A 27,628-nucleotide genomic window follows, 5' to 3' on the forward strand; every position below is an offset into this window, starting at 1 on the left:
AAATTAAGATTTTAATTCTTAATCTTAAAAAAAAAAATGTCCAAGGAAAACTAGTGGTAAATGCAGCATTTTTCATCTGAGCTGGGAGTGGCTCAAGCTCAGAGAATCACAGCAATTCAGTACAGCCTCTGAAGGTTACCAGCTGAAAGCTTACTAACTTGTTTGTTAGCAGGCACTTGCACACACATTGTTTCCACCCTGCAATCTGAAAGCCTCTTGTAAAACTTAAGAAGACACAAAGGTCTCAGACATCTCCTCTTTCTCTTTTCATCCAGCCCTCCTGGCAGTAAGGGGAAACACAAGCAGCATCAACACCTGCAGCTCAGAGTCAGGTAGTACACAGGGAGATTAAAACCTAACTGCACCAACTGTGTTCTTAATGTACATATAGGATTCCTTAAAATACCCTCTGGCTTTACCAGTTGCTTGTGCCCATTTTCCAGAAGCCTCACAGCAGTCTGCGGGCCCTGGTGCAGAACGCTGCCTCTTCCCTGGGTCTCACAGGACCTGGGTTCAGTTGGGCACCCTGCAAGGCCACAGGCAGAGCTCACCCTTTCCCCTCTGCAGGGAGCCTCAGCAAGAGGCCCGGAGACCTGAAGCAGCCCCTCACCCATGGACACCATGAGCCAGCTTGATGCCCTCTGCACAGCCCAGAAAGAACACTGAGCAACGAGGCAGCATTTTTAAAATATTTTATTTATTATACAAACTATTTACAAAATCAGCTACTACAACCACAGGCTTCCAAATTTTGGCTGAACTCTGCCAGCAATTCAACAGAGGGAACTAGAATCTGACCTGTATCATCCACAGCTCCTGGTTTCTAAAAACATGCAACATGGTCTGCAGGTGCAGGCTGAAGTCAGACCCTCTGCACCTAAAAACAGCTTCGGGAAACGTGGAACCTGCTTGACACGGTACCAGGATCCTAAAGCCTTCTAGGGAAGTGCCTCTATCAAGTGGGAATAAATAGGGATAAAAAGAAAAGTAACAAGCCTGTGTCAGACGAAACATATGACCAGAGCGCATCCCCGCTGCCAGTGGTAAGGGCAGCATAAAAAGTGAACACACTTTTAAGGGTATAAAGCTAGAGACAAGTTTAGAAACATTGTGATGGATCCCAGGAACACGGGATCACCTAGGAGCCTGTGGAAACAATGGAGATGGGTTTAACTGACTAAAGCACCTGCACTCATCACAGTTCTGACTGCGCTTGTGTTGAGAAGTTCCTTGGCTCTGTACAGCTACTGAGAAGTGTGGGGTGCTGGCTGTAATACAATAAGAAACTTTAAGGAGCTCTTTCCAGCAGAGGAAGACTGCCCAATGTCCAGCTACTTCATCCTCAGAGTAAAGAAGTCCAGCGCAATAGAAGGGAGGATTCCTGAGGAAGATGTCATTGGCAAAGTTGGCCCATAACTACGAGTCTGGAGATGTTCTCACCAGGTGAGACCGCAAGACAGGGCTGCAACGTGGGAAGGGCACCAGGCTACACCTCCCAACAAACAGGAGTCAAGCCAAGCACCGCCACCTTTTTCTCAGTCTCTGGAGAAAACAGTCAAGTGGTGGTGCAGAGAACACAGCAGCCACACCTGTACTGACCATGGAAGCCATCCACAGTGTAAAAAACAGCACTGTGCTCTCCACCCAAAGGTTAGGACCCTACAAAACAGAGACTGCACTAGAAAGGTGAGCACAGACACTACTGAAGTGACCTGTCAGAGCGCAGTGGTGGCACCTCTCAAGCTGGCGGTCTCCCAGCATCTCAGTGCCAGTGATGGAATGAATTCACGGGGCAAAGAAATCCCCCTGAGTAGTCTCAATGCTCAGCTGGCTGCTTTTTGGCACCAAAATGGCTTATATCTTTCTGTACAGAAGTAGCACACTCAGACCAAGAATTGCTAAGATGCTGCCTTAACAGAAACATTTTCTAAATGTAGAATGTTTCCCCCAAATTCCCAGTCAATTCAACTAAGCTACACTGGGAAAAGAATATAGTTATCTTAAAAAATTCTTACTGTGCAGAAGTCTGCCTGGATCAGCTTGAGGACAGAAGGGGGCTGCGAAGGATGAAGTGAATTTTTATCTAATGTGGTGTTCTAAAGTTAGCTCAGGGGTGCCAGCTTGAGACTCTTTTCTGGAAGAAATCCAGCCATTCCACAATCCTGTGAAAGCTTACATTGCAAGCAGCAGCAATGCAGGTTTCTCACACTTGCCAGCATGCCTATGACTCCTGACCTGAACTAAGAAACTGCTGAGAACTTAAAGATCTTCATGAATTCTGCTTCACTGAAGAACCTATCAAGATCCCCAGACTCCCGTTCCCTTTATTTCCTTGGGAAGGGCTGGACGGACTGCCAGCTTGGCACACCCTAATCCTGCTGGTCTGCCCACTCCTCTCCCCACAAGCCAGCCAGTGGTGGGTGTGACATACTATCCGTGCAGGCTGTTGAGTGATCGTCCGAGTGAAGTTCTAATTAACGTTTTGTGCTGGAAAGCCAGCAGCCCTGAACGGGGCAGCAGAAAAAGGAGAGCTCAAGAAAGAAGGTAGGTAGGACAGAAAGCCAGCTGCTCTCCAGGCACCAACAACCCTCTGCAAACTCTGCCTGAAATGCAGTAAAGAAAGAGAAGCCTCAGGCTGCTGCATGACAGAGGTAGAAGCCAAAACCCCGTGGTGTGCTTGGGAGGAGGTACCATGCTCTGCCCAGTACCATCACCCCAACGACAAACACAAGACCAGCGCACATTGTAGCTGCTTACTGACCTGTCACTGCTCCTACATCACATACATACCCTGAAGGTGAACGTGGGATAGGCATTGGTGTTCAGCATTGAGGGATCACAGTCATGCCCATACCCTCTCTCCTGAGGAAGGAAAAAGAAGGCAAGGGCATGGGACAGCTTCCTGTGCAACATCATTAATCAGAAACATTCAGTGGAGGAGAAACTCCTCTTCCAGTTCATTTGCAAAGGCTCATTACCAGCTGCTGCTGGAGAAGGACGCTTCAGCTGCTGGACCCTGGTGGAGGTAGTACAGAATCACTGTCAGGGCCAGCACTTGTGCTCTGATGAGACTGATCTCCCCTTTGGGTTGCTCCCTCCAGTGAGGGGTACTGCCTGTTTTTCTCGGCAGCACAGGTGACGGATAGCAGCATCCGGAGCAAGATGGAGAAGGAGAACCAGAAACCCGTCTGGGACAGGTGCTGGAAGGAGGGACAACCCTGCACCCTTCGTGAGTGATGGAGTTGGATGAGCTGTTGGGGAGCATCACTGGGGGAGTTGAGCCAAGACATGGGAAGTTACTAGGGCTTCCCGTGAACCAGGTTTCCAGCAGAGCTCCACACTGGTCTTCCCCCTTCTTCCCTGAGAGCTACAATCAAGGCAGCTCAGCACGTTGCTTGCACCTCCCTGCAACTTCTGCTCATGTACTTTTCTTCTCACAGACGGATGGGCGTACAGGGTGCAGGGAAATCCTGTGCAGTATTTCCTTGATGAGCGCACCACACTCCTGCTGCTGTTTCACACTGAACCAAAGGGAGAATGAAGGAAAGGAAAAAGATGAGGTCTTGATGACATATTTGAGATACGGAAAGGCCACATGACATCTTCTGGATGACAAATTCCTTTACACAGAGTCTTTGCCCTGCCTTCATTACCCATGTGAAGGGAAGAACAAGTAATGGAGTGAACCTGGGTCTTGCCACAAAGAGCCAGGAGGCTGAACGGTCTCCTGGAAAGGGGAAAAAAAATCACAGCATGCCAAAGCCTTCACAACCCTCGCTGATAGCTAGCTGCAGCATCTTGTGCACTTCTTCGTAGGAGTCATAAGTAGGGAGGCACAGCTGGTTAAAACTGTAAGACAAAAGAAAAATCCCATTCAGGCTAGATCTGAAAGGGGACCATCCCCATCAGCTGATTTGTGACGGGTTAACACGCATATCCCACACATTGCATGCTACACGCTGCTTGCCCACCGCAGAGAGCCAGTGTCATGCCCACAGCATTCCCAAATGCAGAAAATCTTACTCCTCCAGGACACTTACCAAGTGTGGGCTGTTGGCAAAGTACTGTGAGTTGGAGCCGCAATGATCTGAAAAGATGGAGAGAGTGCAGCAAACCCTCCCGGGGGCAGTTGGGATGAACCAGTTGTGAACTGCAACAGCCTGGCCAGCTCCTCCTGTGTGAAACTGGAGACCACAGTCCAAAACCACCTCATGACCTGTTAGGCAACAGTAAAAGTAAGGTCAGCAATTCAACATACATAACATAAATATATATAAAATACATAAAATACGAGCAGGTCACAAGAAGATGAGTCAATTGATCTTGCAAGCTAACGCTTTACTTACAGTCACAATTTGCTGTTTTACCAGGTGTGACAGAAACAAGGATTAGATAGTTTCTTCTTAAAAGATGTCTCACATCACTACTTCCCCACCAAGTCCTTTCCCTTGAAATACTTCTGCTCTCCCCAGAGATTTTATTTATTTTTAGAAATACCTGTATAGACAACCAGGTAGGTTTACAATGGAAAGCTCATTTGCTTCTTGCACTATGCTAACCTTTTGCTTTTCCACATCCTCTGATACTTTTGCAGGAAGGTGGAGCCATCCCAGTGTTTACAGCTAGAACGTTGTACTCCCAGTCTCTCTTCAGCCTGGGTGTTTTGGCAGTTTCCTTTTTTTTTCTAAATGAAGCTGCTTCCATTCCCATACTCCTCCCACCGGGAAAGGCAGGGAGGGATGGGAACAATTACAAGGCACAAATTTAGGCTACTACATCAGTAGTCTTTACCACAGCACTGAACTCCAAACGCTCCATGTGGGCTGCAATCATGATCTTAAAGCATCCCTTAGAGATAAGTACACTATCATGAAAGTCTTCACTAGCAATAATTCCCACCATTTCTTCTTGATGTCCTGCTGTACTGCATTTAATTAGGGCTTTGTTGGCTCTTCTTAAAAAGAACGTGGCTGCTGGATTTTTCCTGCTTCCAACTGATTAAGAATCTCTACTCAGCAAGGCTGAAGGTTAACACTCTGGGGGAACGTTATTTCATAATGCTTGTAGTCATGCTCTTGACTCCCAGATCTCCCAGTTTGTCCTTCCGTAAGCCTGATTTCCAACCAAGAAAGCTGTTCCCAGTTTAAGCTGCCTGCTTCTGTAGTTGGGCTAATTGCTGACAGCAAACAGGAGGGAGAAAGCTTTTCACCTACCTTCTCACGGAAGTGCCAAGATCCTCCTACCACTACAGCATGTGCCTTGAAGTCACAGACACTGATATCTCCAGTACCACACATAAGCAACTGAAAGACGAGAGACTGCAGTCAGATGGACAGAAGACCAGAAAACGAAAACAAAGCTACTGTCCAAATTATAAATGCTTAAAATGCTTAAAAAAGAAACATTTTGGCTTTATTCCAGATCCAAAAGCTCTTCATTTGTCAGAGAGGAGGGGAAATAAGGGTAGAGATGCTTAGGAAGCCACCAATTACCTCAAGTTCATTTTCATCAAAAATAGCCAGTAGATTCTCAGGAACTAATTCATTAAGACCTAGAAGAAAAAAAGAGAGAAGAGCAATCAAGTGCTAGCCCCTAGGACATAAAGGCAAAAAAGAGAGGGAAGCAGAGAGCATGTTACCTTTCAGGAAGTGATCTACCTCCTCCCTAACCTGATTGGCCAGCCTGTACTGTGCAAGCAGATTCAGGTAAAAAATTTTATTTTCATTGGTTACTGGTACTTGAGCTCCTCCTGTCACCAGTTCAACCACCTGAAAACAGGAGAACATTTGACATGAGTGTGACCAGCAGCATTCCTCAAACCTGAACTCCCACAAAAAATAAATCTTCCTTGCTACCACCTACAGTAAGCCCAGTTTTCTGGAGTACACAATTCTCAGCCCCCTCTGGTACAGGTAGAAGGGGTTAAATTGTCCCATCTTTAGGAACTGCCTCCTCACCTTCTCCAGCTGTCCCGTTTTACTATACTTCTCTTCAGCGAAGACCAGATCCATCTCACTCACATCATTGTTCAGTATGAAACAAACTTTTGATTTATAGAATTCTGGGTCATCTGTTTCAAAATACTGAGTGGGGAAAAAAAAAGAAGGAAGGAATGTGAGAAAGAAGAGGCAGGGGAAAAATTACATACGTTGCTAGTGAGGACTTTGAATATTTTTCAACCACACTGATATTCATCCTTTCCCCAGACCAAGTCTTCATACAATGCTGGGAAGCTTTACCTTGTAATGCATACGGAGCCCTATGATCTGAGCCAGGAAGGATCTCGTGAAGCGAGCTCGCACCAGCTGTTTGTAAGCACCTCCCAGGGATGACTCATAAAGACACTTTCCTACCAGGCGGCCTGCGAATTCATACAGTTTGAGTCGTACGCACGTGGGACGCACTGGATTTGGATGCACCTGTAAAGAGAAAACAAAACGAAATACTTGAGTACCAGACAAGGCTAGCACAAACAGTAGGTATGGGACCACTCCAAGTTGCATTTCTCAGGTGTCCAAAGAACTTCAGGGTAATATCCTCAGAGCCAAGCAATAGAATGAAATGCCTGAGCCTGCCTATGAAGAATACAAAGTGGTTCACATCCACAGGTCAGAGGCTGTGTGAGAGCAGAAATGGATTCTGAAACATTCAGACCCAACAAAACCTCTAGACACTCTGATGCCACCTCCTCTTCTCCAGAAATCCAGCCTTCCCTGCTGACTGGTATGGTGGTAAAACTATTGATACTTAAGACTTGAGAGGTCTGGCTAAGAAGTTCATCCTAACTAAAAGAACATTCCTTTTGACTAAAGCTAGCAGCCTCTGATCATTTTCAACCACCCACTTCTGAGCTAAGACAATACTGGATGTGCCACTCCTACAAGCTCTACCAGGAGCCATCTCTCCATATTGTCACTGATTCACTGCTCGATTCCTTCTTCCATCCCTCGCAGGGGTGAGTACTTGGCCTTGTTAGCTGTCCAAATGTTCTCTCACTATGACCATAGTAGTTAAAGCTTCTGTCTGACCTGTCTTAAAAATGTACTTGAATTATTACACACTTGGAGTCCCTATGTTCACTGGCACTGGCAACCCTCTGCTGTTCCTCCAACCAGTTCTTTTGCATTTCAATGGGTTAAGATCATTCAGCAAAGCTTTGAGAAAGGCAATGAAAGTGACTGGGCAGGCCTCCTATAAATGCATCAGGTTGCACACTTCTCAACTTAGCAGCAGTATTATTTAGCCAGCAGCAAGCCAATGTACAGAGTTTTGATTTGACTATTCAACATAGGAAACTGCAGACTCACCAAGGCCTGGTTGTTATCACTAAAGCGGGTGAAGAGTTGACTGGAGGTATCAAATAATGCCTTACAGATGAGCTCAAACCACTCTCTGCGTGGACCTCCCCAGTCCAAAGCTACAAGATAAAACAAGTTAGTCATTCAGGGGTCATCAATTCAAGAGTTTCGTGCATGCAGCTCAGTGTTACCTGAGATGAGAGCTCATCTCAATGAACAGCTCTGTAGCAAAAAGAAAGCAGTAGACAGGGACGCCAGAACACTATGTTCTGCTCCCAAACAGAGTCCTGATAGACACATTTTTACTTTTTTAGGGAGCTTCAGGTCCCTATGTAGGGTAGGGATAGACGGCACCAGAAGGATAATTCACTAACATCTGTGAGAAAGTGAGAGCTGGAAAGCCATAAAGGACAGACATGCTACAAGAAAACAGAATTTCAGACTAAGAACTCCACTGTCATTCCCTTCACTTCCTCCTCAAATAAGTTCACACGATAACTCACCTTCTTCATCTTGAAAAATCACTTCGAAGTTTTTGCTCCAGTCAGAAACAGAAAAATTTCGCGTTGCTTTAAAAGACTGAAAAGAAGAAAAAAGTAAAATAGCAACAGCTGTTACTGCTTGGCATCCTGCAACCAATACGAAATCCTGCTCATGTGGATGGGCAATTTAAGCAACACAGTACACAGGAAACACAATCTAGTACTCTAAAGTATAAAACTGAGAATTAGGAACTGCTAAGGTCTAATTCTTAATTGTTGAAAGCCATAGAAGCCAATTCCTCGTTTTCTATTAAGAGAAGCAGAGAAGCATTATGCACATAAATACAACTCATCTCAGAACCAGTATGAGGTTTAACAATAGTCGTAGCACAACCCAGATATATCCCTCTCAAGGCTGCAGTATTGTTTGAAGCATTAAAATGCCTGTGGGTAGGAGCAATTTCTGTAAAGCACTTTCAGCCCACGAGTCAGATTTAAAAAAGGAACCTTTCAGAGAGCATTAGAAAAATAGCTTGAAGGGTTCACTGAGTTCATACTTAAAGCAAGTCACGAAGCAAAAAAGTAACAGTCTTCCAAGTGTCGAGAACTTCCTTTGTCCCGATTCTGGATTCCAATTAAAGAAAAAAAAAACGCTACACAGCTGTCCTCAATCATACTGTTAGCTTTGGCTTAGTTCATCTTCAAATAGATTAGAGCATCATGCTAGTCACTGCTTTGGGCTAAACACACTGGTCACGTTTTTTGTGCCTGTCAACCTTGTACATTAAAGCTTACATTTATTATTATGGCACTGAATTTGTTTCGTCTTACTAGGCTGTAACACCACTGCTAATGACAGTGCAGGAATTTCCAAAATAGCAAGAAAAATAGTCATGGAAATACTGTTAGAAATGAAGTCATTTTCTATCAAGCTATTAACTGAAACTTAATCTTGTAAACACTGCAAGCTTGTACGTGCAGAAAATATTCCAAAACACAGATTTACTGAGTGTAAATCAAGGGAAATCCCAGCCAGTCCTGCTTTCCCCAGAAATGTTTTTCCATCTTTATAACATTTCTGTTAGGAGACACATGTGGAAACAATAATTCAGGATAACTGCCTGCTCTGTGTACGCAGTACTTAGAATGTCAGTTAAGCACTGTATTATATGAATGTATCAGTTCAGGTCAGGTTCAGTGAAGACTCGACACAAGGACTCTACACAGTATTTTATTGTCACACTGAACCACTGCTATCAATGCAATAGTTCCATGTGTGCAGCTAACTAATACCTGACATGAGAGCTCACCTCACTGAATAGCTCTGTAGCAGAAAAACAGTAGGCAAGGACTCAGGAACTCCAGCTTCTGTCCTCAATTCTAGTCCAGATAAACTGCCTCTCTCAGAGCCTCAGGTCCCAGTGTAAAATGAGGACAGAATAGGACCAGCAGAATTCCTACATTTACAGGCTATGCAAGCATTTACTCTAGACATCTCTCAGGGCCTGCTTTACTCTGACAAGTTCCTTAAAAAAAATAAATTATCAGAGCTGAAGTTTCCCCATTACTTATGAAATTGACCTCATCTTACTGGGCATTGAGGAGGAACATAGCATCCCACTTGTTACCAAACCTGAACACAAACGAGCTACCTTAAGACTTTCTTCTTTTTCCAGTGTCCAGCTGCCTAATGGCATCCGCCTTGAAACAGAAGGACTAATCATTTTTAACCTGGTTGCCCTGGCACATATCAGTTTGGGTTTCTTTAGGCACTGAGATGAAGACAAGGATGGAGAAAGCACTGGGTGTTAGTGAAGTGACCTATACACTCACCGACTCCAGCAGACAGTGACGGCTGACCTTCAGCGTGACCTTTGAATGAGGTCTTTTCATATGCACCTGACGCAGCTCTCGCTGAAAGAAGTTCACTTTGTCCTGGAAGGTCTCTGAGCCTCCTGTGAAGAATAACAGTTTGTGTCAGGCCTGAACTGCCAACACTTCAAACATCTATAGAAGGCATTTCTAAACCTAACCGTACAGGTCAGCTTTACAGTCCAAGGCTGAATTTGTTACAGCAACACCTGGGACAGAACTCTAAAGGCAGTTTGCAGTTATTCTCGATGACACTCAAATACTTACAGGCGTACTTTTAAAGAGCATGACAGAAAAGCCAAACATCAACAGCTGAACATGATGAAATACATTCCCTGGAAGCACCACCAGTAACAGAAGGTGAGACTCCAAGAATCAGGAGTTCCCATCACAGGTTGTTCAGTGCTCACAGTCTTCATTCCCAAACAAAACTAGCAGACAAGCGCTAACTCCTCAACTATTTTACCCACCCCCCAGCCCTTTACCTATATTTTTATGCAGAGAGCGAATAAAAGTGGCTGCCAAGATGTTCCTTTCCTTGCAGCTGAGCTCCACAGGGGGTTGGATCCCATCATCCACCACCAGCGTCAGTAGTTTGTGCACAGGGTCAGGACCAAGGTATGAAAACTAGCAGCAAAAAGATGCAAGAAAGGGTTTAATACATCACGTAAAAGGCACAACGCGTACAGCAGACAGAGCAAGACCACCTGCGCTCTCAGACTCTCTCTGCTCACCCATGCAGACGCAGTTAACAGGAACACTACTTCGAAGCATCTGGACTCCAGTTGGGAGGCTGCTTCAAACCTCATTCCCTAGCCTACAGGCTTCACTGGACACAGTCACAGCATTTTAGCATGGTTATGAAGAAAACAAACAACAGAAATGCAAAAGGAATCAAGATTTTTGCCCAGAACTGGAACAAAAAGCAGAAAGGAGTAAGACAACTGGCTCCTCCTCATAAATATTAGCTGAATTTAGGCACTGTTACAGCATTCCAGAATCTGAATTTTATGCAACAAAATGTGCTCTGTGGGTGGAAGCCCTTCTCTTCAAAGGGAAAACAAAAACGGACAGACTCTCAGTTACGGGGACCACCTCTTGTGGAAAGAGACTCACCTTTGTGCCAGGACATACTCTAAAGGTGAAAAGGCGCCATGGAATGATCTTCAGGTAGAATTCTTTCACTGAGAATTGCTGAGTAACCACAAGAAGAAGAAAATGTTAACGGTCACACATCCATTAAGGGTATTCCCTGAAACACTTGAGGCACAGGACAAACATGGAAGTTAAGACTTCCCTCTAACCCCAGGGACAGGTTTTGGAAAAGTCTGGTGACATCTTCCTCTGGTATAATATATAAAAAACCCTTAAAGTTAGCAACAGCATGCAGAACTAAGCAACTTGTTAGTAAGACTGTACCACGCACACTTATGATGCATGTGGAATACTAGCAAGATACAGGTTATACAGCAGCAAGCCACTGTGCTCAGTAGAACATCACCAGTCTAATTGGAGGGTAAAAATTAAGTACACTTGAGAGGCTGAATTCAGGACAAGATTCTAATGCACTGACAAAAACATTCTGGAAAAAGTCAGATTCTCTCTACCAGAACTCTTGCTATTACTTCCTTAATCCCTTAATTTTCACAACCAATTCAAACAATTTTCAAAAAGCACTTGTAATTGCTAAATCCAGGAGATCCGGAGAAGTTTCTTTTAGAGTGTATTTTTGCCAGAACAAATGGCTACTAATTGTGGAACCGTTGCCTTCTGGAGAGCAAGCTAAGATGAAATTTTAGCATCTTTAGAGAAAACACAAGACTAATTTTCTGCACAAGTCTGTTCTAGCTGCAGTGACTGGAAAAAATGTTGAGTGGCATTTCTTCACTCAGCAATTATGAGCAGAAACACCTTAAATGACAGCATAGTAACAGTTAGCTATTGCACAGGACAGATGCTCTAGGTATATAGAGAGAAATCCAGGGAAACAATTATGCAAACATCAGAAACACATCGATAACTTTGTCATCTAAAGGGAACCTGCAATAGTACCCACTTGTGGGGATCTTCTTTACCAAGTAATGCAACAGAAAAGACTACAAAATTCCAGAATGACCCCACAAGGATGAAAGGATGCTGACCTCATCAGGACCCAGCAACTCAAAGTCAGTTCTCAGTGTTGAATGCTGCAGAGATCTAGAAATCTCTAGCAACATCCTCCATCCTACAACTGTTTCATAATCCTCTCTCTTTGTCAGGAAAAGAATTTCTGGATTAGCCTTTTATCACATTTTCCAGAATGCGTTCAGATTAATAGATCAACGAAGTGAATTTATTAGTAGGATTTAGTGGAATTTTCTTTCTAGTTTCTCTGAATATTCAGAGACAATAAGAAGGGGTAATTGTTTCTGCTAAAATTCTTATTACAACAGAATCTTCAGCTTCCCTCGACTTGCTTGAATCATGTTCCTTCTACTTATATATCTAGCCTTCATACTCTGACCACTTTTTTCTTTTATTTTCCCTGCAACATTCAAGAAGGAGGAAAGACAAATCCATAAAATCCAATAAGTGTCTTCCTCTAAGTTCAGGTCTGGAGGTATCAAAAACTGAGAAAGGGAATTGCTAGTCTGACCTGACCAGAGCAAAGGAAAGGCAAAAAGGAAGTCTATTGAATAATCAGTGACAAGATTCCCAATAGGCTTGAATGAGACCTAGAAAAACACTGTTTCCTAAAGCTGCAAGGAGCATTTTAATATTAATCTCAGTTTGCTGTCTAACCACAGGCAAAACTTTTTTAGCCAAATTTGAGGCATGTAAATCTGGAGCCAATGCATAGGGTCTTCATAAGCTCTTCAGTCGTTGTGTTCCTTGAACATGCACTCAGGATTGGTACTTCTGTGGTCTTACCTTAGGAGACACATAGCAATACACTTTTTTAGGTTTCTTCACTTTCTCGGGAGTTTGGCTGTCAGAGGGAGAATCTTCATCTTCATCCTCGGTTGCGGTAGAAGGACGGCGCTGGGAGGAGCTCAGGTGTGTTGGTGGAAGGTGCCACTGGGTGTTGGCGTAACTAGAAGCTTCATAAAGGTAGGCTTCAAAGTAAATGCTGACACCTGAGGTGGACACGTTGCGTTCTACAATATTCTTTTCATTCTCTGAAGGAAATGGATAAGAGTTGTGCAAATCTTAATGCAGCCCAGAACCAAGAAGTAAAGAATCCACAGAACACAACAAACTAGTAAATTATGATTTAAAAAAACAGAAGGCTACACATCCAGGGGAAAACCTGGTGAAGAGAAACTCTGATAAAGAGAACACAGGAGTGGTATGCAAAGATTACAAGGTAGCAGTTTGTCTGTCTTGGCTTCAGACGACTAGTTTAAAAAAAAAAAAAACAACAAAAAAGCACATAGGTTTCATATGGTGATCTTCATCCATACAGGTCAATATACAATACACTGCTAGCTCACTTTCTGTATGGCTCAGATGCCAAGGACTAGCAAGCAGCACAAACTGCCTAATTTCAGAGGTAAACCCCCCCCGAGATAGGTATCAAGGCATGCGTGGTTTTATCTGATGAGGGAGTAGAACATCAGCCTTCAGAGATCTCCCTTGTCAGCAACAAATTAATTTAGCATTTTAAAAATGAATAGGCATTCCTTGAGCGATTAAGCATGGTTGGCCTGCAGAGATGCTACATTCAGCTCTGCTACACCAACGTGTGTAGCATCCTGCAAGAGAACACTCAGAGAACGAATACTGAGCAGCTCTTGACTCACCACTTAGAACAATGATGTCAAAATCACCATTGCTTATGGGCTGGTTCTGGTAGGAGATGCAGGCATGGAAACATCCCCTACAGTGCAACGTGAGTCGGAAGAACACTTGGCAAGTCTGCCGGTTGGACACCACAGACTTCTCAAACACAACGTCAGAGTTCTCTTCTTCTTGAGGACCCAGCTAAACAGAAAACACACAATAAAGAGGGCAATTCTCTCAGCTCACCCAGAAGCAATCAGCCAGGGATGGGGCTGCACTCACCTCACGGATGGAGAGGCTGTAATTGTGCTCATCTATCAGGGACACAGAATTGCTGGTGGGATTGTCATATTCATCTCTGGGAACTATCTGTAGGGTGTGCTGCTGTCCACAGGTCAGCACCAGAGTGGAGAAATGGCAAACGATTTTGGTTTTGGAGGGAACCACCATCCCTGAAGTAGACAACAACAGTTTAGAGACAGAGTCCCAAGTGCAGCTACAAAGAACAAAAGAAAAGCAACTGGGGGCACAATCCCCTTGAAAATGGATAAAAAAAACCTCCACATATTCTATGCCTTGACATTCAAAAAATCAACATATCTGAGCACTAAAATGCACAGCATGGTGTACCGGGGTCACCTTGGGTCAGAATCTCAATACTGATAAAGCAAGCCCAATTACCAGCCCTCTAAAGTAAATCCTGTCCTCCATTCTAACCTTCAGCTCTAGAACTTGCTTTCACTGCAAACACAAAGGACAAGCCAGCTGACATCCAAGAAAACCTGCAAATTCAGTTTATCAAACAAACTTTAGCCTGAAGAATACCCGAATTAAATCTGAGCTCCCCCTTTCTGAAGGGGTATCCTAGCAAGCTTTGTATCTATTCACAATGCAATTTAATGGAGGTACCTTCAGTGAAAATGTGTCCGAAACATAAAAGATGCTGATGGGGGTCAAAAAGCAAAAGTAGAAGGAAAAAAATTAAAAAGGATTAAAAGGAAATCTTTTTAAAGAAGCGTATACTCAAAGGTAGCAACTGTTCCAGAAGCTTAAAGGAATAGAGTGGGGTATTCAAGCAAGGAAAGGAATCAAATCAAGACAGCATTTCCAGTTCAGGTTACTTTCACAAAAGGCATTCTCTGAGTACTAGATGGATCACGAAGAAATTATTACAAAACTGAGAACATGCCACAAATAGTTAGGGAGTTTAAGAAGCACTAATGACTTATTCTGTAAGGCAGCTTCTGTTTTGTCACGTACTGGTTGTCACAAGTATGCTTTAATCACAGGTTATTGCTGAGATTTACACATGGCAAGAAGATAACGGTGAAGGGTAACCCTTTCCCTGTCACTTATCTATTTTATTTGGAAATATGTACACCTAACTGCCTCCAATATTTCCATATCAACTTTTTGAATCATTACAGGGCCACCTAGACCTTACCTGGCTGAAACACCTTGTAGTAGGGGCTGTAGGCCACATTCAAGCCACCGAGTTTTATGGAGATCTCGTATCTCCCAGCCCTGCGCACAGTGAAGGCCACTTTCACCACGTTGGAATTAGGCTCCTGAAGAACTTCCTGGGTTACAGGAATATCAATTGCTAGCTCCACATGGCAGATGTGAACTCGCAGCCCCAGAGGCCGGTGAGCTGGGAAAGGCTGCCCGTTTTTATAGAATAACTGCATGGGAAATGGAGAAATCCAAGTCAGCAAAAATACACAGTGCACAGAAAGCAAGTCACCTTGCAACAAAGGGACAACAAGGGCAAGATCCCTAGCTCAGCACAGGAATAGAAACAGCCAGCTCTGTCACACAGGCCATGTTCTCCGGAACCAACAGGACACAAAGGGGCATTCAACAACCTCATTCTCTCTTTTTTTACCAGGGTTCAAATGAGTGACTCAAAAAGAAAATGCCTCCAGGCATTTCTTCTCTGCACTGTTAGTGTGTATCAGAAGAAAAAACAAGAGAACACACTGCCCAAAGAAAAAAAAAAAAACAAAGCCATGTCCTTTCAGAGAAACAAGTCTGTCTTGTCCATTTGTGCCCAGCTAAGCTCTGTAGAAGCTCTCACTGAGTTATTACAGAAAACAACATATTGAAGATGCTGACCTTAAGGAGCTTCTTACCATGCTGATAAGAAGCATCAGCATGAAAAAAAAGTTGTTAGACACAATCGGTCAGCTCAATCACAAGTTATCCAGCTGACAGTTTTGGCACACCTTAACCACTACTTTCTTGCATTAAAAGAATTACATCTTGAAATCCTAAGTGCGCAGCTCTTGAAAACAAGAGTTTGCGGCCTGCGGGGTAAATCCTTCCTGCCATCAGCAGAAAGATACCATTGTTCCCTGCTATGAAACAGTGGGGGGATACAGAGCCTGAAGGAGTACGTGTATTGACTGACAGGGAGAGGAACCAGTGTGTGCAACAGCTACTGCTGATGAATTAGGGACTAAGCAAATAGGAGATGAGAATGATGTGCACCGGCAGATTGCTGGAGCTGCCATGAATGAGAGTCAGTGAGGTGAAGGGGGTAAATTTAAATAGCGGGAACAGAACAAGTCCCTTTCCTTTCAGCTCTTTTTCACTGCCTGTCCAGGCGTTAGAACTGCTCCTCAAACACCAGAAGCAGAAGGGTTTTCTCACCTCCCCAAGAGGGATGGGTGCGGCAACCTAGCTGAACCTTTCTTCTTACTTTGACACCCTTCTGAGTGGGGAAGGTGGGGCAGAAAGCACAGGAGCCCAACAAAGCCTGCTCAAACTTTCTCCACAGAGCTCCAAACCCTCAGTGTTCAGGCCCCTCACCAATCTCATTTGTATACTTGTTCCATTCCCCCAAATTTGGCCTTTTGGGACTGAGGGGAGCAGAAGACATGAACAGATAGCTTTCCTACTCTTAAGTTACATCCAGCTTGTTTCTCCCCTGTCCCCCACCCTCAAAAATAAACTGAAGTGCCCACCCCTAACTCAGACCTCTGTCCCTGCCCCCAAAGGTACGTGGAAACAGAAATATTCCCTTACGTGCACTCGGAAGGCCATGCTATGGCCCACCTCGTGGGGGTCCTTCCAATCCCAGGAGATTTTGCAGGACCGGGGATCCAAGTAGTTGCCTCGCACGTAGTCATAAATAGTTCGCTCCCCTCGGCGTTCCCGGTCCTCATGCTGAAGGAAGCTGACTATACGTGCGGCAAGCTCAAAGAGGAACTTAATGGTGAAGAAGAAGGCTACCACAAATACTGTGATCCCACCTGCAGCAAGGAGAGAACAGAGGGTGGTTGCACTAGCACGTCTGAGTCTGGCACTGAGGTCCCATCTTCATCAGCCCAAGACGATGTCTTTTATTAATGACATTCTAGTCAACTGCGAATTAGATGTTTAAGGCAGAAGCTATTGTGCAAACATTTATGGCTTGTGTTATGCTAGAAGTTAGGTTAGAGAACAACAAGTCCCCTGAAACACTGCAAATGACTGCAACTAGAGGAGAAGTGTGTAAAGGTGGTACCGAGTCTCAGCTATGGCCAGCAGATGCCCCAACAGAAGCATGAAATTCCCTCTGAGTTGCAAATTAAAACTACAAAGATTCCTTTACGGGAAACAGTCAGATAACCACACAACCCCTGCACATCACATTAAGACTGGATTAAGAAGCATCATGGAGGCAACAACCCTGCACTGGCTCTCAAGAGAAAGAGTAAGGGAATGGCTTACAAGTGAGGTTGATGGAAGGACTTTGGGAACAAGAAGAATGGAGAAGGGGCAAGTCTGCCAGGTGGAAGGCACAATGCAGGGTGACAATAACTTCATGTTTGTTAGGTAGACTCTAAGCTAACGTGAAAGCCGGGGCTTTCAAGAAATTCCTCTAAGGCCTATGGAGAGGTCAGCAAATACAGTGGCAGCCTTTCCTTCACTTACCAATAATGTAAAACATCAGGTCCCTTCGGTGAGACACACAGCCGAGGATCACAGCTGCATCTAGAACACAAAATAGGCCAAGTCCAGTCCAATGACTCTTCCTCACACACACTGGCCTAAATTTAATCTATGATTCCTCAGACAAATACCTATAATCTATTTTCCTCTCCAACGACATCCCTAAGGCATTATTCCGAAAGACTGAAATACACAAACAGCACAGCATGCTACAAGGAACAGTTCTGTCACCATTACAAATTCAGGGATCTAAAAGGACAACATACTATCCTCAGAAACCAGTGACAGTGTGCTCTGGGTTCTGCAATAAGGGGCTACTTTTTGCAGGATCACCAATTTCAACAACATCTGAAAGCCACTCATCCAAACTCTCACACCTATAGGAAGCAAGTCACAAGTTTCTACACTACCACGAAAGCGCGTAACAGAGCCACCACCAAAAAGGACAGAAATTGACCCTCAATCAGCAACCTTAGAAAAAAGGGATGGAATAAAAGGGTTGTGGACAAGACTAACCCTATTTGTTCAGAACAAAGTCTTCCTAGGGTAGGGCTGATTTTTTTTTTTTGCACCCTACACCTCTAGTACAGAAAGTACGAATGCAACTGAAAAAAACAGTCCACCTGTATTTTTCTACTCCCTTCTGCAAAGTGAACCTCTCAGCTGAAACTCTCACTGATCAATACGCAAGCTAAAACCTTGGTTTTGCACACTGTTAAGATGACAGCAATTTTTAGAGACCCCAATCTAGAATCGAGTTCTCACCGGGGGGCTGCTAAACAAACATGTAGTAAAAAGACTACGCCCAGAACAACAACATGCTCTTTGGTTGATAGGACATAGCTGGCAGATGGAACAAGCAGCAGCAGCAGCAATGAACGTGTGTGACAATCAGACAAACGATTTGGCATACACTGATGCATACAATATAGCTCACCATGTCACCAGTCAGTTAGTGAGAAGCTACATTGTGCATTCAAACTGCCTTTTTTTTTTTTTTTAAACGAACACAAAAGGGGAGTTATTCATCGGTCATCTCAACAGCAGCAGCAATGGATGCTAGCATGCAGACAGCTTAAATGAGGCACACACACACATCCTGCCACAATGGCCATCGCTTTCCAGCCCAACAAATCCCCTTTGCTGCCCTCCACGTACACTCCATCCCTCTTTAGTCAGAGCAATCACGTACCTTTATACAACTGCCCATGTTCTAAAAACCAAAAGGAGGGTACCCATTCTTCAGCATCCTTTTTCTTTGTGCCCAACACTGGGGCAAGCGTCAGCAAGAAGAGGCCATAGAGAAGATTATCACAGAAAATGAAACTCCTGGAATTTGCATCACAGAATCACTGGTGAAAGGTGAGGACCTGAGCACAGCAATCTCTTCCTCTTTGCAAAAAAAAGGTTGTTCTGCAATGCTGCTCCTGGTAGCCTGTAGTTTGCTAGCTTCCCTGGAAAAGGAAGAAAGAGATGTAAGTTAAATAGATCTCTCCGCTGCTGAGGACAAATCTAGCAACTAGAAACACATGAGAGGTGCACTGCAAAAGTATAACCAGATGTCAAATCCAAAGAAACAGTACTGTGAAGATATCAAGGTCAATTAGGTGCTAGGCTTCAACATTCCTCCAGCCTCCATGTAACTATCTCAATTCATATGAAACCCTGAAACTGGCAAGCTCAATACTGGAAAAACAAACAAACAAACAAACAAACAAAAAACACCACCATAACATGCCCCCATAGGCTTCATTGAGCTCCTGGGTTTCCCGGAGCAGCCAGGAAGCTGTGTGCTATTCAAGAACAGCACTAAGGACCAGGTAGCACTTGAAGGCCAAAAAAATGCTGCAAATGACACAAAATGCCCCATGTTATCACAACCTATTTTTTCCTAGGTCTAGAGCACTACTTACAGGCAAGCAGAAAGAGGAAAACAAACAAAAAAAAAAACTCTGAAAGCTCTTGGACCTTTGAGCAGATAAGATAGATTTTTGCCACCAGTGTTTTAAGCCTTCAGAAAACTGTTTAGCTCATAAGGCATTTCAATTTCAGCAGCACAACCCACGGAACTACAGTTTACTGTCAGTACTGAGATTTAAATAAAATCTAACAGCAAGAATTGGTGCAGCCCACAGAAAAAACAGGACGTATGCCAGAAGAGAAGCCACAGAGCCTACACAGTTGGTATCCACTCATTCAGAACACAGATTATGTAAAGGAGTGAGAATGAAGCAGACCCAGGCTCACCACGGCAGCTCCCTGAAGAGTGCCACCTCCCGCAGGGATGCTAGCGACGTGCTCCTCCTGCCTGCTGCACCACGGCATCAGCTGCCGCTGCCTCCTTGCTCCCCGCTCACCTACCTTCCTCCTCCGATGTCTCATTGCTCTCCATCCCAGCAATCAAACAGAGCCACCTGCATTTGCACGCTTCCACTCGGGCTCTAAGCTTTCTAACTCATAGGAAAGCCGTCAAGTTTTCGATGGTGCTGCAGAAGAAGTCAGACTCTCGCTGTCTTTTCCTCCCCCTCACCTCAGGGAAAGTCCCACCCACTCAGCTATTTTCTCCCTTCCTCTGGTTGAACGAACACGTTGCAGTCCCCAGGGGCACAAGTTCTTATTTATCCTCTTAGAGGAAGCTCTAGGTTTATAAACTCTTATCTCTGTATACTTAGAATGACAGATTAGCGATTTCTTTGATATTTCAGTTCTTTCACAGTATATATATCCGAAGTGTCACAGAAACATACAGTCTTTAATGCTCACTTGTCTGTGCTACAAGTGCCTGGCTGAACCTCTGCTCCTGCCTGGCTTGGCGGTAAAAGGTGCGCACCTCCTCCCGGCACAGCTGAGGAATTTCACAGAAACTTACCACGGCTTTGCACTCTGTGAGATGTCCCTGCATTTTACAGCACCGGTCTCTTCAGGTCACCAAAAAAGCATCAACACAGAACTGACACTGTGGGTTCACCTACTCAAACTATTTCTACCTCAACCCGTAACTCTTTCCCCTCTGAAAAAGCATGCTACAAGCGACAGCCTCTCTCAAGAGAGGAGGGAAGGACCTGCAATTTCAACTACAAGGGTTTCTGAAGTCAGCTAAAGCCTCTTGGTCGGGGCTGCAGAATTTCAGAATAACCCCCTGCATCCAGCAAGCTGTCTCCTTCAATCAGCCCAGCAGCTTCTCCTTTTAATCATCTCGACGTGAAGCGATAGGCAAGGTGCCAAGTCAGGAGGCCAGCAGAGAGGAAGAGGCTGTGGCACAACCAAGTTCCCTCAAGCATACACGCTGGCAGCAGCTTTAAGGATGCTCTTGCAGCTGGGAAACATTGGGTAAAGATCCTAGCCCCTAGTAGCTGGTGTTCAAGATAGGCTGCCGCTCGCTTAGCAGAATGCAGATCCAAATTAAAATAGAACCTGCGCTAAGAACCGCCACAATCTGGGGAACTAACTCAGAAACGCTGCAACATAAGGTGCCATCCTAGCTGGGCTGAAAAACTGCTGAATTGACCTTACAGATCGTGATCCAAGGACACGGCAAGCAATGGTGTCCTGCCATCTGCAGGGAAAATGGGGATTCGTAAAGCTTCGTTTTGGTTTGTCTCAAGGAGAAACACTTGCACAATTAGGAGAGACAGCATGGAACCACAAGATAAACAATACTAGTGCCATTGCTTCTCTCGAGGCAGCAAGGAAAACAAGGCCAGTAACAGGAATAAATTTTGTTTGCTTTACTATTTCTGCAAAGCCAAAGGAACACAAGGCAAATCTCCTGGAAGAAGCACCAGTGTGTTTGTACAGAGAAGGGAGCTATAACACAGTGATGGCACATTTATGGGGCTACAGCTACAGGGCCAGTTGGGGGCACGCTATAAAGGACAGATTTACTAAGCTCCTAAAAAATCTTCTATGCCTCTTGGAGTTTTCCTGGTGCACTGATAAATTTAACTCTTTTTCTTCTCTCCCTTGAGAGGCTCCAACATTAAGAAGAAAAATGGTTTAAAAACCTTTCAGTGGTTTGATACTACCTCAGAGAATTCAAGCTGAAAGCACTGTTTGCGTCTGAGCGGGACATCCTCTCCATCCACACGTGCAATATCCACCACCACATCTCATGCCACACACAAGGCAATTCTCCTTCAAGTGAAAAGACTTGGTATTTTCTCAAGTTAATGAAAGTGTGCACAAAAGAACAAACAGAAACGCTGATGGGAACTTCCCTTTAAAACACACGCTCAGCAGACTGAGGAGTCAGCTCAAAAGGCACGGAGCAGACTCCAGTATCAGCCATCAAGGACAAAAGGTGCAATGACAGAGGTCCATACAAGACAAACCTGCCCTTCTCTCTTCAGGGCTGGCACTTATCACACACGCATTTACACACAATCCCAATGAAACACTGGCAACAGAAAAATAAATAAATATGGGAAGCTTCTGCCAGCTGCCCGAGGGCTTTTCAGCCCAGCTGAGCAGTCGCTGGGGTTGCGCGTTCCTCCCCAAGCAGAGCAAGCCAGCTGGATGTCCCCCTTCCTCCTGCACCATGCCCTCCCCCTGAGCCCCCCAGGTCACCCAGCAGTGCCGGCAGAGCCCCACCAACCTCACTTCTTCACCCAGCAGTTAGGTCTGGTCCATTACCCAGATGGCAAGAGCGTGGTTTCCTCAATGAACTCCCTGCAGCCTCACTGCTGGAGCCTCAAGCACGTTTCCACCGAGGAAGCTCTTCAGGAAGAAGCTTGCTCGTGGGCCGCAGAGGCACTTTTTCTGACCCGCGCACCAGAACGGGCTGTGTCTGTCCGACACCGGCAGCTACGGGTCCCGGCTGACCCAGGAACGCGCACGAGGGAGGTAAGAGCAGCGAGGCCCACCTCACCCTTCCCCGCACGGGGCCCTACAACCCAGGCACCAAAGACCAGCCCAAGGGCTCTGAGAGCGTTCCCCGACACCTGCAGAGGAGATGTTAAGGGTCAGGTTAAAGCTCTGCTGCTGCACCCAGGCTCCTTGTTTGGGGTGCCAGCTCAAACCGAAGCAGCACGGTGCCAGCAGCTCGCCGCTTTCCCTGGAGGAGCTCTCGGCCGGCGGACGGCAAGCCCAGGCCACGCCGCGCCTCACCGCACCGCACCAGCCCAGGAGGGCGGCAGGAGCCCTCCGTAACCCCGGGCCGAGCGGGGGAGCACGGGGGGCACCCGGTGTGGGGCTCCCTCCCTCCCGCCGCACCCCGGGCTGGCACCCACCAGCTGGTTCCCCCAGCGCAGCACCCCGCCGGGGAGCACCCCCCGGTGCCGCAGCCCCCGCCCCGCTGAGGCCCCGCCACCCCCGGGCAGCGCCGTTACCGAGGGCTCCGGCTCCGCTCCGGCGGCTCCCGGCGGCCTCCCCGGGAAGTGACGGCGGGGCCGGCCCTGCCCGGCGGGGCGGGACGCGGTGACGCTCGGCGGAGGCGCCGGAACTACCGGCGGTGGCGGCGGGGGTGGCGGCATGGTGAGCGGGGACCGGGAGGGGGAGGTGGGGGGGACCGGGAGGGGGGGGTGGGGGGGACCGGGGGCACCGGGGAGCCGCGCCCCGCTCACGGCGGCCGCGTCTCGTTGCAGGGGAAGCAGAAGAAGGCGCGGAAGTACGCGGTGATGAAGCGCATGATCAGCCTGCGGGACCAGCGCATGTGAGTGCCGGGACGGGGACGGGGACGGGGACGGCGGCGGGGACGGTCCCGGTGCCGCCGGGACCCCGCTCGGGCCCCTCCGGTGCCGCCGTCCCCCAGCGGTGCCCCTGCTTCTTTGCAGCAACGAGAAGGAGCGGGCGAAAGCCGCCGCCAAGAAGAAGAAGGAGGACCCGAGCGCCATCAAGGAGCGGGAGGTGTAAGTGCCTTCCTTCGCCCACTTGTGTAAGATTTCTCATTCTCCTCGGTCACAGCTGACTGATGCGAATGCCTCGTCTTCCCCGCAGCCCCCAGCATCCGTCCTGTCTGTTCTTCCAGTACAACACGCAGCTCGGGCCTCCGTACCACATCCTGGTTGACACGAACTTCATCAACTTCTCCATCAAAGCCAAGCTGGACCTGGTGCAGTCCATGATGGACTGCCTCTACGCCAAGTGTGAGTGGCTGCCGCACGCGGCGCTTCTGGACCCCGTAGCGCTGCAGTGCATTCAGGCCTCGCACCCCTGGCTGAGGACAAAGAAGTCTTGAAAAGCCACGTGCTGTAATGAGCTCACGGAGCTCATTCTCAGTGGCCTGTGGTAACTCTGGAACCGGCCTGTGGTAACCCCAGAACCGGCCTTGGTTTCAATCAGACAGTGGTCTTTAACGCTGATCTCAACAAAAGTAAAGCATTAGTAGGTTAAAAAATATCTGTGGCATTGTGAGACTACTCCTCAGTGGTTTTACATTTCATCACTTCGCTTGCCAGCTCTTAGCAGTTCAAAACTGTAAATATGTTACAGAGTTCCATGCCAGATAACTGTTCCGGGGCACGTGCTCAATACCGTAGAGGTCTGTAAAGAAAACTTGTTTTGTTCTAATACAGACTTTTAATGCTGCCTTTTTTTTTTGCATTTAGGTATTCCATGTATCACAGATTGCGTAATGGCTGAAATTGAGAAGTTAGGACAGAGGTATCGCGTGGCATTAAGGTACGTGCAGGGTGTTCCTGTCTGTTTCTAGAACTTAGTATTCTGATATAAAGAAATGAAAAGGGCTTGCCATGATGGTGCTATTGTACTAGAGGGATTTTAGGTCTTGAACTGGGTTTTGTTTCTCTGGGTTTATGAGATCAGTATTACAGGTTCAGCAAGAGCTTAACATTGTGGGGATCTTGGAACCCAACTAACAAGTACTAAGAAATACTTAGCCAGACAAATCGCCTGCTGTTTTTGCTCCTCATTTCAGTTGGCTGAACTGTACCATTTGCTCCATACCTTAAGCCCTTGTTTTGAGTATAACATGCTGCATATCACAGAAAGAAGTATTTGTGTTCCTCTATATGGTATTACTGTACACTTCTACTGGTCTGATTGCCGTGATGCTGAATGTACGTATCCCCACAGAATTGCCAAGGACCCTCGGTTTGAACGCTTGCCGTGTACGCACAAAGGAACCTATGCTGATGACTGCTTGGTACAAAGAGTCACTCAGGTACTAATGTTTCTGAAAATTCCTATACTGTATTAACACACCAAAAATCTTGAACCGTGTTACTGATGACTTAACTTTTATGCAGAGTAACTGTAAAGTCTTGTAAAGGGGCAGTTTCAGTCCTTAGCACAACTTTCTTTGGAGGAGTATCTAGTCTTCCCTAAACATTCTTGTATAGAACAACATCAAGAAGCATCCAGGATGGGAAAGTTGTCTGCTGGAAAGGCTGGACAGCCTTTAAATGTTTCTCGGAATCTGTTTTGGTGAGCAGAAGGATGTTATGCCTACGGAATAACCAAGTCCTAGAAATGCCTCACTAGGCACTAGCAGCCCTCTTGTGTTTACTGAGCTAACTGAACTGAGCTTTTGCTTGGCTTTGTCTATGTTTGCCATTTCACTAGTAACGAATCTGACTTGCTTCTTCTTTTCAGCACAAGTGCTACATAGTGGCCACAGTGGATAAAGAGCTCAAGAGGAGAATACGAAAAATCCCAGGAGTGCCTATAATGTATATTTCCAGGCACAGGTAAGGGACCTCTGATGTCGATGCCGGGCACAATCATTGTCTGACAAGGACTCTGTTGCCATGTATTTCTCTCCTGCACTGTCTATAGCACAGGTTGTACTAAAGGGCCTAGTGTTCACACAAAAGTAGATGTATAGCTGCATCTGGGAAGAGACTAGTTGCAGACCCACTTTTATTGCAGCCTCCATGTTCACTTGCTTTTATCTGGAAAATTAGTTTCCTTGAGGCCAGTGTTTCCATAGTCCAGTTCTGCTTAGCAGCAGCAGCAGCAAGGCTATCAGGCAAGTGCATTCTACAGATTTTTGAGGAAACATTCCTGTTCCGTGTTCTATCTGGAAACTTTGTGTACCCTCCACTAAAAAACTGAATTTGCTTTTTAGCTAAAAATCAAACCAACTTGGAAAGACACTAGTGCAGCAATTTCAAAGCAACAGATTTTTCCCATATGTGCAAGTATTGGCTTGCTTTAATATTTCTTTAAATATATATATACAATAGAAGCAGTGATCTACTGTAACAGCATTTGCTTAAGTTTGTTTGCTGTTCCTTCCAAAGTGTTTGTAAAGCCTAGAGTAAGAGGAGTTTACTCACATTCGTCATATACAGTGTTTTAATATCTCTTGTACATAATTACAGCACAGAAGTTTTATCTTGCATAGAACCTATGCCAAATTGTTTCAAAGTAGGGTAGATATGTTTGGTAGCATGGTAGGGAGAAAAAATGGGATGTGGAGAGAAAACAAAGTCTTTAGAGATGGGAGAGACACTGCGAGGCAGGTGTGCTAACAGTGGAGAGTCTGGTAATACTCAGACAGAGAGCAGTATGTCAGAAATGAGGAGGCAAATTGCTATAAATAGGTGGAGTTTAAACCGATCCGAAACTAGAATGTGACTTAGGAGATTTTCCCTCAAAACATCTTTGCCCCTACTCATTTTGCCCATGAATCTCAAGTCGAATGGACAAAGTTTCGTTCTCCACAGTGGGTCTATTCCTAAAGCCTAACGCAGATCTTACCAAAAACACCTTTTTTTTCCTTTTCTGGGGATGGTGACTTCTTGAGATGCCTGAGCTCTAAAGGGTTTGAGGTTAAGTCTGGGGGTGATCTTATGAAGTCTTCACATTTTTCTCAGAAGTAATGTTTTTTCCCTCTGACAATCTGAGCTGCAGATAGAAATGGAACTAAGCTGTTTGCTGTTCAGTCTCCCTGTAAGCATTTTGCTGCACAGGGCGGGGAACAGTATGGAGCAGGTTGTCTGCATAGGTTTTCCCTCTTTCTTTTGCAGATACAATATTGAGAGGATGCCAGATGATTATGGAGCTCCTCGATTCTAAGCTCTCCAGCCAAGCCATGAATGCCAGGACTCTGAGCCAGGATAAGGGTCCTTCTGTTCCCAACCCTCCTGCTTTCTTTTTTGCTGGGACTCTGCTCGTAGGATTGTGGGTGATACTGGACTGATTTCATAGCCTCGACCTTCTAAGAAAAAGCTATTTGTAGGAGTCTTTTTTTATTCATCCTTGTTCTGACTGCACCTGATAACCTACAGCTGGGAGAAGGATATGGGAACAAGAGGACTCTACGGCCAAGAATATGCCTAACTCCCTCTTCATTTTCATGTTGGGATTATTCAAAAAGGTGATTTCAGCATTCTGAAGTAAATATTGGTGATGGTCCAGTTATGACTGAGAATGGAACCACAGAAGTATTAGAAGTTTCTTATTTCTCCATCTGCAGCAGCATGAGTATTTCCCTGAGAAACTCCTTCACATCTGTCCCACAAGGAAATTGGAATCTGCATTCTGAAGAAAAGCCGTCAAGTCTACACCAGTAGGCTGCCTCCTCTGGACCAGTGGTCTGAAAAATTTTAATTTGGGGTTGATGGGCTTTTATTCAACTGTATCTCAATACAGTGAATGAAATCAAGTTGTGTCATGCTCCGTGTTTCCTAAACTCAATGTATCCTTGTTCATCTTCTAACCCTCACTTAGGTACTTAGTGCATTCTTAATCTCTCTTCTTACCAGTGGAGTTTGTACTTAAGGTATGATGGCATCATCTTGCAGCATATTTTTACTGGATCAGCTAGCAGCCCAGCTTTTTTGCTTACAGGCAGAGTGATGATGAGGGTTGTTGGGTCTGGGACGTACCTCTCCCTCTTGATTGCTTGGCACCTATGCACTTCAAAGTCTCATTCCTTTCCTTAGGTGTCACGGAAGAGGAGGATACCGGTGTGTACAGGGAAGTGTCAAATTGAAAGCTGTTAATGTGGGCTTGGAGCAGAGTAGGTGGGGAAAAAACAGAGCAATGGCTGCAGATCAAGCAACTCTCATAGAGACCTGCAGGATTTGCAGCAACATGGGAAGGAAGTGGTCAGGAGTGAGGGAAAAGAGATGGTTAAGCCAGATGGAGAAATGGAGAAAGTACTTCAAAGCTATATTGCTTTTGTTCTCCCAAAGGCATGCTCTGCATTCTCATATCTTCCCCATTACTCTTTTATTTTTAGTAATTTATTTTGCTCCTCTGATCTCTGTTCCTCTGTGGTGAAGTGAATAGTTTTAAGCCTGAGCGATGAGAGAGGAATTGAGTCACCGGAGGCCCACATGCTGTAGTGTGCCTCCTAGCCAAAATACTGGA

At 45.7% G+C, this 27,628-nt stretch overlaps 2 protein-coding genes across 5 annotated transcripts; one reads left to right on the plus strand and one right to left on the minus strand.

The window, feature by feature from the left end:
* Positions 1-676: 676 nt before the first annotated feature.
* AREL1 (apoptosis resistant E3 ubiquitin protein ligase 1) lies at positions 677-22,805 on the minus strand. Of its 4 annotated transcripts, XR_010831873.1 has the most exons (21): positions 22,678-22,805; positions 18,543-18,804; positions 17,333-17,392; positions 16,442-16,668; positions 14,859-15,096; positions 13,697-13,866; positions 13,435-13,615; positions 12,563-12,810; positions 10,769-10,846; positions 10,138-10,279; positions 9,614-9,735; positions 7,802-7,877; positions 7,308-7,417; positions 6,240-6,419; positions 5,958-6,083; positions 5,639-5,768; positions 5,493-5,551; positions 5,214-5,303; positions 4,041-4,216; positions 2,979-3,849; positions 677-2,862 (listed from the first exon to the last, which is right to left on the minus strand). XR_010831873.1 is itself a non-coding variant. In XM_048059723.2 (20 exons), exons 3-20 carry the CDS (start codon positions 17,346-17,348, stop codon positions 3,747-3,749), a joined length of 2,472 nt encoding a protein of 823 aa, XP_047915680.1. In that variant the 5' UTR covers positions 17,349-17,392; positions 18,543-18,804; positions 22,678-22,805; the 3' UTR covers positions 677-3,746. The 4 variants fall into 4 exon arrangements, 3 of the variants coding, with proteins under 3 accessions (XP_047915680.1, XP_047915681.1, XP_047915682.1); XM_048059723.2 differs by having other exon boundaries at positions 677-3,849; XM_048059724.2 differs by lacking the exon at positions 22,678-22,805 and adding an exon at positions 21,983-22,502 and having other exon boundaries at positions 677-3,849.
* FCF1 (FCF1 rRNA-processing protein) lies at positions 22,685-26,918 on the plus strand. Its single transcript, XM_048059726.2, has 8 exons — positions 22,685-22,822; positions 22,933-23,000; positions 23,122-23,196; positions 23,285-23,433; positions 23,896-23,968; positions 24,383-24,470; positions 24,902-24,996; positions 26,281-26,918. The coding sequence occupies exons 1-8, from the start codon at positions 22,820-22,822 to the stop codon at positions 26,327-26,329; spliced, it is 600 nt and encodes a 199-aa protein (XP_047915683.1). The 5' UTR covers positions 22,685-22,819; the 3' UTR covers positions 26,330-26,918.
* Positions 26,919-27,628: the final 710 nt, after the last annotated feature.

This window comes from Anser cygnoides, chromosome 5, assembly GCF_040182565.1.
Source record: "Anser cygnoides isolate HZ-2024a breed goose chromosome 5, Taihu_goose_T2T_genome, whole genome shotgun sequence".
Lineage (NCBI taxonomy): Eukaryota > Metazoa > Chordata > Aves > Anseriformes > Anatidae > Anser > Anser cygnoides.